This window comes from Gavialis gangeticus, unplaced genomic scaffold (assembly GCF_001723915.1).
Source record: "Gavialis gangeticus isolate Ggan-Ray unplaced genomic scaffold, GavGan_comp1, whole genome shotgun sequence".
Classification (NCBI taxonomy): domain Eukaryota; kingdom Metazoa; phylum Chordata; order Crocodylia; family Gavialidae; genus Gavialis; species Gavialis gangeticus.
Genome location: NW_017728980.1, coordinates 4499052 through 4510177, shown reverse-complemented (window position 1 = coordinate 4510177; position 11126 = coordinate 4499052). Strand labels below are relative to the sequence as shown.

General features: G+C 44.0%; 1 protein-coding gene across 2 annotated transcripts in view; it reads right to left on the bottom strand.

Moving 5' to 3' along the window:
- Positions 1–6957: 6957 nt before the first annotated feature.
- KCNJ5 (potassium voltage-gated channel subfamily J member 5) overlaps positions 6958–11126 on the bottom strand; it is a 53976-nt gene continuing 49807 nt past the window's right edge. For both annotated transcript variants that reach the window (XM_019509188.1, XM_019509180.1), the window contains one exon: positions 6958–8096. In XM_019509188.1, coding sequence (XP_019364733.1) covers positions 7747–8096 — 350 coding nt within the window. In that variant the 3' untranslated portion in view covers positions 6958–7746. The remainder of the gene's footprint in view (positions 8097–11126) is intronic.

Here is an 11126-nt window from a genome sequence, read left to right as displayed (position 1 = left end):
CATTGCATGGGGTAGTTACACAGGGTACTGCCTAATTCACGTGCCTGTACCAGTAACCTTATTAGTACCTTCAGATACAGAAATGTCATTGCATTTCTCTTCTGCTAATACCCAAAGAAGGGTTGACGTTCAAATAACATGTCAACAAGAGGGCATGATTCTACAGTCTTATTTTCATCACAAGCATAGGACCTGATTCAGAGCTGTTAAAAGGAGGTGAAATCCAGAGCAATTTCAAATGAGTGACACCAAATTTCTGCTAACATGAACAAGGCCAAGACATAGAGCTGACCATGCCCTTGTCTTCCCTGCACTTTACCTGTGGCTTGTTGTACGGCTTTCCCCACTTTTTGGTGTTTTGCAGCTGTAGTATGTTAGAAATGTCAGGGTAAATGATCCTGTGGCCCCTTCGGGATCAGCAGAGCCAAAGACAGAACTCAATGGTCCAGGAGGCACCTTCCAGTCTTATGTTTGTAGCCACTACTCATGAACTAATCCACTAGGGCAGTTTCTGTACTCAGTTAGACACTAGACTGCAATAGTCTGCCCCAATTCAATGGAGTTATGCTAGATTTACTATCAGGTAATAGAAAGCAAAATTTGATCCCTTAACTTCAGTGGGTCTTAATTTAGATTATAAGGTCTCTGGGGACAGGGAATGTCACTGTGTTTGTACAGCACCTAGTGTAAGGGCCTTTTGATTTCAGTTGGGGTCACTAAGCACTCCTTTAATGAATGAATAATAGTAATACTCATTTGAGGAACCATTGCCTTGATGGCAGCAGGAGGGATATTACTAACACCCATTAGCTCAAGCCAAACCACGTTGCATATATTTTGTCAATGATAAGGCTTGAAAATGTAACCATCCTCTTTAGTCCATTAAACCATCCTTTCATATGCCAGGTCTGTTCCATTATACTGCTGTAAACATGCCGTGACTCAGATTTTTCCCTAACATAACACACCTTGACTTTAATTTATTTATATAATACGGTAGCAAGGGCCAGATTCTCCATTTACTTGCAGCAGCCTCAGCGCTTCGACTTTCCCCAGGTTAGTCCCAATACACATCTGTGCAAGCAATACCAGAACCAGGTCCCCCATAATTACCATTTTCTCAGTGGCCTTGAAATAGAATCTGCTGCTGCTTTTATAGACGGATTGAAAGCTTGTCTAGTTTCTCTATGACTTAATTAAGTGTCCTCTACTTCATCTGCCAAACAACTGCTTAATACGTTCTGGCAACAATCCTCCCTCTCATGGATTATGGCTGGCAATGCAGGAAGTGTATCATAGGATATCAATTTCTTGAACATAAATAACACACTCTCTTATCTTAGCTTGGTGATTCAGTGGTTGTGATGGAAATACATTTATAATAATAAATGAGAGAAAACAGCCCAGGGGTAAAGCTGGATCTTCAAGTGAGTGACAGCTCTTGCAGCGACTGGAAGTTAAAGCCAAACAGATTCAAATTGCAAATGTAAGTACAAAAAAAATGTTACCTGTGAGGGTAATTAACTATTGGCACTGACTACAAAGGGGATGATGGAGTCTTCACCCTGTGATGACTTCAGATAAAGACCATAAAATGTGCTTCAATCCAACACAAGTTATCTCAATGCAGGACTACATATGGATGAAAATCTATACAGGAGAATAGCCTGGCTGATTTAAAAGCCTTAGGATCTAGGAATCAATAAATGAGAACTAGATAGGTATAATGGTCAGCTTTCCTTCATTCTGGCAGCAGCAGTGGCTTTGACAAAAAATATAAGGGTTAAAAATCTGGGACTGGGAGTAAAAATTGACACAGCAATTAAAATGACTTTGCTTGCAAAAATGAAAGGAAACAACAACAAATAAAGGAAGAAAATCCACTCAAAACAAACCAAGCAGAACAAGAAAGCCTCCACTGTAAGCAGTTCTGCCTCTGTATCTCCTTTCACAGCTCATTAATTCTTGTACATGAGAAAGGTGTTTCCCTGCATATATGCCCCAAGGAGAAAAATGCAGATGGAATAAAAAATGAAGCATAAGCACACAATGAAAATGCCTTTGTTTGATTTAAGGCAATCATTAACAATCTCACAATGGAACTAAGCAACTGATGTTAAATTCCCTTAGGATGGTGGGTGTGCATTGGTGTGGGGTGGGTGTGTATAAGGATGGTGTACAAGGGGAGTTGTGCTATTTGGCGGTATTGTACAAGTGTTTGAACATGTAGGTTTGTGTGTCAGGGCAGGGATAAACTGTACACATACAGTGATACATGCCACATCTGGCCTGTGCCCTTTTTTTATCAGTGAGTATTTTGGGGTAAGCATGTAGGCTTGTGCACTGGTGCACTTCCAAATGAGGTAGGCACACTGCATTTGTGCAGGTGGATCCTGGTTTGTACACTGGTGTGTGCACAGAGTATATGTAAATATGGTAGTGTATGTAGATATATTGTAAAAGGGGTTTAGGTATATGCACATTTGTGTGGGATTCATAAAGCTTGTGAGTCACTGGGGTGGATACTTGTGTACACTTGTTCATGGCTTTACATTTTAACAGGGAAAGTATAATTGCATATGGCATGATGTATGTATTTTGAGCTTCTTTGCAGGGTAGGGAGTATGTGTATACAGGGGTATGTATACAAATGGTGTGTTTCCAAAGGAGGTGTATTTATGTGGACTTTTGAGGGTGCATGCAAAATAGGTTTGTGTGTTATGAGATGCCGTGGGATGTGTGTGATGACCTGATTGCACGGATGGATAGGTCTATATTTGGGCTTGAGAGAGAGAAGCATATACATGTTTAAAAGCTCATTACAGTAAAGTTTAGGTCTATTATTCTTTAATTATCAGATTTATTGATTAGTCTAAGCAGCAGAAAAGGCAGGAAAATTAATAATACCATATTAACTCAAATACAAGACAAGGTTTATTCCCCCAACTGTCATAGGAAAAGAAGCCCCAATCTCATACAAGATAAATACATTGCCTTTGATTAAACTGCTGCCAAAAACAGCATGCGCTCCACAATGGAAACCAACTATGAAGTTGATTAAATGAACCCAACCCTGAGCATGATTATAAAACACAGCCCTATATTGGGCAAACATGTTAATATGTTCTTTTTTTTTCTTTTGTGTGTTGGGTCAAATCAATTTAATCAGGTCCAAATTCTACTGACTGAGCAGAGCCCAATTGTTCAAGTCTGTGTGGTGCTACCACCAGCAAGTATCCTGCTTCCCAGAATCATCAGTCTGGGGCTTCAGATACTCCCAAATCCATGGTAGGCAGCCTACGTGCAAGCCCTAAGCCTGGAGGCCTTGAAGTTCAGAAGCCTCCTAGTCTCGCTTGTCCCTAGCCAAAAAGCCAAAGGAGCAAACCAATGAAATAATTTTGACCAACATCTGGGCCCAAATCTGCTATTTTCCCTTTTGTGATCTCTGCAACTGGATCCAAGGATATCAATGAGATTGTTCTTATAAGGAAGGGATGCTGAGATCAGCTCTCTGAGCACTATACCTCATAGGTTGTTGGCTACTGCATGGCTGAGGCTGTATGGGAAGGGAGGTTCATTAAGTGGCAAAACCTGCCCTCAGGTCTGAGATAAATGAGAGTTCCTTACAGCCTGAAATGTCCTGATTCTGTTACTTCAAAACAGGGAAGAAGTCTAGGGCAGGTTTGGGGGCTTCCTGCCTGGGATTGGAGGCTGGAGGTTTTTTGCTCCCTTTTGAGTAGGCTGATGGAAAGCTGTGGGGTGAAGACTACTCAGGATTTAAAATAGTCTTAAAGCCTTAGAAGGGCAGGTTCTTCTCTTCTATTAAACAGAGATCCATCGTGTGCATCCCACATATTCTGCTGGCATCAGAAGGGGGTTTGCCCCTGAATATCGTTGTGCCCATCCCTTAAATGATGCAAAAGAGCAATCCACTAACAGTTTCATCACTGGAGACCTGGATCTGAACACTGAATGAAGACATCAGTAAAACTAGCTCCTTACTCTAGCCCCAAGAAACAAAACCAAGCAACTGTAACAACTATTAGTTGCATGTAAAAGACTTATTTGGAGATGCCCAGGGCTTGAACAGCAGGGATGTGTTTAATAGCAGAGGTAAGGTCTGGCAGAGCTCCAGGACAGCTTGTCTGCCCTGTGTGTGGGGAGCCTGGGACGGCAATAGCAGATGGGGCTGCACCAAGGTGCACAGGGAGTGCTATGCAAGACCACAGGACTGGACAAGCACAGGATGCTGCAGAACTGGGCAAGGGAGGACTGACAGAGATTTGTGAGCAGGTGTATTAGAGGGAGGGGAGATTAGAGGGGCATGACTTTTAAGGGAGATTAATATATGCCAGTGCTGGCAGATGTACCCCTATGTACTGCCCCCAAAGACACTTGTATCCCGGAAATACCTGTATTGGCACTTGTCAGTACGGTAGCTGTGCCACACCGAGTTACCCACGCTACAGTTTCAGTTACCCAGGCTTTGTCCACAGAAATGCAGGGTTAGCTATTCCCAGTTTATGCTCACATGCAACAGTTTGGCCTGTTTTTAGATAAGCGTCTATTAAACATTTCTTCCACTTATTCTTCTATATCTAATCAGCCTAGTCTGACAAACTTCAACTACAGAGAAAGCCATGGGAAAATGCTTCTTCCTGTATAGAAATCAGTGTGGTCCTTTTATTCCCAGAGGTCACACTATTCCTGCTAAGGGCACTGATTCAGCATAACATGTGCATATCATTTAAACACGAGTGGTTCCCCTGAAGTGAAACAGAGCTAGACAGGTAATTAGGACCTTACTGAATAGAGGGAAAATTATCATCCTTGCACTAGGCCTCTGCATTGTAATGGAGATTTATATCTGTAGTATGGTCAATGTTACATTTAAGGAGTCTTTGTGGTAGATGGAACGGACACCTGATTTCAGGAAAGAAAGTATCCTAGCATATACGATGCAGGATTTGCAGGCTTGACAATATTTGCAAAAGCAGTTTTGTGTGATGAGATCTCCAGGGCACTGAAGAACTGATCTCAGCTCCCGATCAGCTGGGGTTATTTTAGCTTGGGAAAATAATGAACAATAGTATTGAGGTGAATGGTGCAGTTGGTATCCTCTTAAGATTGCACTGAGTGCTACCTGTGCAGCTACCCATCCCCTGAATCATACTGGAAACCCCAGCATCCCATCATGTGCTTGCTAAATTGATCTGGCCAAGTCAGCATAGCTGTCCTTCTTTGAAGGTCTGAAATTACCTCTGCTTTGCATGGATCAGTTATCATTTCACTTTCCATTACTCTCCCCCACCGTTGGGAATGCAGCTGAGCCAATGGAGTGAAGACTTCTGGAAAACAATTTCCACAAGTTATTATTTCTGAGAGGCAGAAGCTTGCTCTGGCTCCCCTCTGCCTTCATCTGGTTTGGTTATCCTGCTTTGTGACGCTAGAACCCAGCCCTGCTCTCACAATAATCAAAGCCAAAACCACCCATTGACTTCTTTAGGTCCTTTCCTTACAATAACAGTGAGTTTAATTAATGTCCAAGACATAGCATTCCCGAAACACATAAAGAACTTACTGGTAGCTTACTGGAGAGCCCATTGAGAGGGTACTGGATGGTCTTCCATGGACAACCTCTGAATGTTATTACTTGCAAATAGCAGCTGATTTTTCACCCAGGATTTTTCTTTAGGGGATGTGAGATTGCTATAAATACCTTGATGTAGTACATTACAATAGTCACTAATGCCGGCACATGGCAGCAGTTCTATACTGGACTCTCATGGACACTGGCTTGTACTAGCACACTGATTTTACTAGGGGTGGAATCATGACCTCACTGAAGTCAGTGGAAGTTATGCTATTCATCTCAACCAGGCCAAGATTTCAACCCATGCATTTGTACCAGTCTGACTACACAGATTTAACTACATCAGTGAACATTTATAATGTCTAGAGCAGCCCTTAGGAACAGCAGCACTGAAACAGCTTTTAAAGAATAGCAGGAGACATTGCAGATTGCAAGACAAAGTCACGCTTGGCACTTCTCAGCAGGTGTGTCTACATGTGTGCATTTAATGTTCATTAACCCAATTTAAGGCACATTAAGGATGCATGTCTACATGTGCACACCCCTAATGTGCCTTAAATATGGCAATTTAAGGTTATTTGAGCCTAAATTTGATACCTGCATAAAGTAGGTATCAAATTTATGCGCAAATAGTTAAATTGCCTTAGCAAACATGTAGATGTGCTAAGCCGCATTCATGCAGTGTGCGGCCATTGACTTGGAACTAACTTTAGTCCCAAGTCGGTCTGCACACCCATGTTAATGCACATTAGCGCGTGCATGTGGGGGGGTGTGCCTAAATCGCCTTAATGTGCATTAAGTTTAGGCACGTGTAAAAACATGTGTAGACACGCTTAGCCTGACCTATGTCCACATAATATTCAGACATCTGGTTATTGTCAGAGCCATTATGTGAAGGAGACTGTGCGTGCGTGTGCTTAATTTCCAAGCTAATGAGCCAAATTCAGAGTGGTTATAAATAGGTGCATTCCCACTGCCTTCAGTTATATCAAACCAGTTTACACCAGGGCTGAATTTGACCCTGAAATTACATATAAATCTAAAATCAATGCCAAGTGGGCACTGGCTTTTGTATTCAAATTACTCTCTCCATTTTATACAGTGCTCTATGCGTGTTCTTTAACATCACCCGATGAAGTGAGCTTTGACTCAAGAAAGCTTGTGCTATATAAAATCTACTTTGGTTAGCTTATAAGGTGCAAATCTACCCTACCTCCTACAGAAATACAGTCCATATTTTTTTCCTTCCTCTGCCAATTGCTGGCAAAAAAAAAATCAACATATGGCCAGATTCTATTGTTTAAGGGAGGTAAGTCAAGAATAATTCCACTTAAAACCAATACGATAGAGGAATACATATCAGCTCATAGCAAAATTAGACTTTTATCCTGGACACGACACACTTTGTCATTGTGTTACATTTTCCACTTGTGGGAGATTATCAGCAAGAACTTCAAGCAGTACAGCATTCAAACTCCTTTTGGGGCTATTGTTGTGTAACCATCCACTGCCCCATATTATTCAAATAATAAAAAAAAAAAACACTCTGTCATGGGCAAGATCTGAAACACAGACACTTCAGCCTGGCAGGAATGAGTCACACTAGACAGGGTTTGGGAGGAAAAGTCGAAAACACCACATATAAATCACTGAGAATGCAAGACAGTTCACTGAATGCAGGAGAGATTTTTTTTCCTCCTTTAATTTAGTAGTAACAGTGTCTACAATGCACTGAGTTGTAAATTAACTACATTCTTCTTACTTAGCTGGGAGGTTTGACATTTTTATTTTTTTTTTAATACCCCCTGAAAGGAAAATAATTTTGAAAATCCGATGAGTGTCTTTTAAAGCAATCAGCGGGGGGAACCTCAACGGTAATAATACCCCCTAGCTAGTGAGCCTTGTCTATTTGATATCAAAGTGCTTTGCAAAGGTGCATAAAGTATCAGCTCTCTCACATTATAGGTGGGGAAAACCAACATGGGTGTGTGAAGTGATTTGCCCAAGGTCATACAGCAGAGCAGGTCAGCAGCAGAGCTGGAAACAGAACCCAGGTCTCCTGGTTCCCAGTCTAGTGCTTTATTCACTAGACCAAACACATCCCCTGTAAAAAAAGTATCTGTATTGTCCAGTGTCCAGCCCAGATCTATGTGTTATACAGACATGTCTGGCTTCACCTCTCCTGCTGTCCCATTGGCCCCATTTAACCCAGCTGGCTCCTTTCCGTCATCTTCTTCCTCCTCTTTCTCCTTTTTGGCCATCTCTGCTTCTCCACCCCCACTCAGGAGGGTGGCATTGGAGAGGTGTCTGAGGAGGCGGCCCTCCTGGAGAGATTCAGCCAGCTCTTTGGCACAGCACGTGGGTGTGTTGGTTTCGTAGGTGCTGTGGAAGCTGTTGTAGTCCACTTCATAAAAGTCCTTCTCGAGGGTGAGGACAGGAGTGAAGCGGTGTCCCCACAGCACTTCTTTGTCCATGTAGGAGCTCCGGGCCTGGCACGTCATCCCTGGGTGCAAACAAAGGGACGGTAAATGCCGAGCTGTGCTACATGCCCACGCCAGCCCCCTTTCATTTACGAGCACTGCAACAAATGCCCAGACCTGATTGTTCTGAAAGTTTCCCTCTTAATAAAGCCTCACCAGAGGTTTGCGTGTAAGCAGAGTACTCGAACGCAGGAAAAACAAGCCCACTGTAGTCTCCGCTCACAATGTGGCTCTTTACTAAACCTGGCGGTTGCCGGTATGAGCTTTCAAGCCACTAAGCAAAGGCCAGCTAGCTGAGCCACTGCTGCACACCAGTTGCCTACCTCCTCATGTTGCTGTGCAAATGCAGGTCCATTCTTGTTTTCAGTACATCTGGCTAGTCCAGGGCTGGGCTCGCAGCCATCCCCAGCAATGCCTCTAGAGAGCCCCTTGCCATTTCAGCCCTGACGCCCCCCACTACCCTGCCAACACACCTGTCTTGGCCTGCAGTGGCCCTTGTTCTGCCAGTTGTCCCTGATCAAATGTGAATAACTTGATCTGTCACAGCAATGGCTATTTCACTCCGCTCCGTCACCTACTTGTGCTACATACTGAGGCCGAGATCCTGAGAGGTATTTCAGAACCTGCGTCCCATTGACTTCTATGAAAGTTCAGTCCTAAATACCTTTGAAGATCTGACCCCAAGCCTCCAGAGCTGGTTGTAGCACCCACCACAGTGCTCACTGATGGCAATGGGAGCATTTCCACTGGGTTTCAGTGAGCTTTGAATCAACTGACTAATGGGAGACCTGGAAGTGATCTCTCTTGAGCCTGCCATCAGCTCCAAGGACACGAGTTTATTTAGCACATTTGCTTATTTTGGGAAAGTTTGAAGAAAAACACTGTCACAGCTGATCAAAGATAAAAATGAGCCTTGGCATAAGTGAGGACAGCGCTCCCTAGATACACTTGCCCATGCCAAGGCTATGTTCTCTCCCCAATATTTCCCTTTTGTTTGCTCTAAATTTATTCCAGGGTTATTTGGAAAGCCTGACGCACAAAGTCCTCCTGAGGCTCACATTGGTGTGGAAGAAAGGCCTGGCTGGAACAAGTTCAGACCACGTCCTCTGTTCTCGTCCTGGCCAACCTTCCCAAATCTAATCCTCACAGCCCAAATTACATTACCAGAAGACTAAGGCTGTATGGAGGTAGGGGAGGGTGTTAGTGCCAGGGGCATCTATGATTCAGGGGGGAACATACCATATGTCCTCAACCACCTGGGCACTATGAAGCTGGGATGGGAAGCAGGCCTATCCTCCCGAGCTCAGGTGTAGGACAACATATGGTACTTCTTCTCTTAAAACTGAAAGCAGCCTTGGCTTCTGGCTCCTCTCTCACCCTCCAGGACCCTCCTTTTTTGAGGCAGCTGAGGTATTCCTATGAGCATGACTGAGCAGTGCCTGTTTGTGAGCACCCCTTCCTGTGCAGTTTTAGTTGTAGCTATTTCTTCTGGGAGTATCTTTCTCTTCCCTTTGGGCCCTGCCAAGAGCTTTGCAAACTTTAGTTAAGCTTCCTCACATCTGCCTCCTTTCCATGCCCAGTGGAGATGAGTGAGCTGGGAAACTGAGGCAGAAAGAAGTGATGGACGTTTGTCATACCAGAAGTTGATGGCAGAGGTAGGAAATAAAACGACACACTTTGCATCCCAGGTCTGCTCTTGAAACATGAGGCCAGTCTGAAATACGGGGGCGAGTAATGGGGTTCTATTACCCCGATTCCAATTACAGCTGTATTTTCTGCTATTTCCAGTACAAGATCACAGGACTTCATAGGGTTGCTGAATTACGTTAAGTTCTAGTGTGGTCGCACAAGGGACACTTTTGGCCTGTTAGCTAAAAGGAAAAAATAAAAGGCACCCTTGACTATCTCTGTGGCTCACAGTACATAGGAATGGGAGATCCTCATAATGTCAGTGCAAGGGTGGAGTTCAGATGAGGAGCTCATACACTTGCAATAGAGTGGGTAACTGTAGCCCTTCTTTTCTGCAAACTGCATCTTTACATTTACAGTCTTAGGTATTTATGTGGCCCAATTTATGCTTGTATTAGAGCACCTCACCATATTATATGTATTTGTGTTCAGAACGCCCATGTCGAAAGGCAGAAAAATGACACTCCACTTTCCCAAGTGGGGAACTGAAGCCTGGAGAGATGAACTCAGCAACTCTGTGGTTATCTGGGAACTTAGTCGGAGTGTCTCAGGCTACCATTGACTACTGTCCTTTGCAATAACTGGGCTGGTGGACAGAGACGGGTCTTTTGTTCTCACAGTTGCGGTGGCCTACTGTGGACATCTCTCTCTTTCTCTTTCTCTCCTGAAAACTTTAATTTTGTGCTTTCCTCAACCTAAAATGAAAGGCAGTGAGGCTAGAGGTAGAGAGCTGCAACAAGTGCTTGAAAGGGTGGAGGCATGCAGACCATGGCACTCTGAGAAATTCCTGGCTCTGTTTTGCAGACCAAAGGAGCAAACAGGTTTTTCAGGGAGATCTCTGCTATTACTTGCTGCCATGCAGGAACAACAAGTACAGCCTTAGTCATGATGTTCTGGCACTTCTGCTTCCTGGACTGGAAGGAACCAGGAAGTGCAGAGGCTGAGATGAAAAATAAAATAATGGAGGAGGAAACATAACCCAACTGTTCTGAATGTTTAAGAGATCTGGGCAGTTTTTCAGGAAGGGCACGGTTCTTCTTTGTCCATGCAAAACTGGCTGCTGAGAGCCCTGCCATAGAGGGCATTCCCACATGCTGTAAGAGGAAGGATAGTATTTAACCTTCTCTCTGGCTGCTGTGCACCCATAGGAGGGCCCATAGTCCATAGTCAGGAGCCCTGTGGCACCCACTCCGCTCACAAAACAATGATCACTGTATACCCTCTCTCTCCCTTAAACAGGAGTCTTGTTGTGGGGGGATTTTAAAGGCCTGTGTCGTATATTTGTTAGGCTGGTCTTTCACCAGCTCTGTCATGTTAAGAGTACAGAGGCCTGAACAATGGGGGGGGGGGGGGGGGGGGGGGGG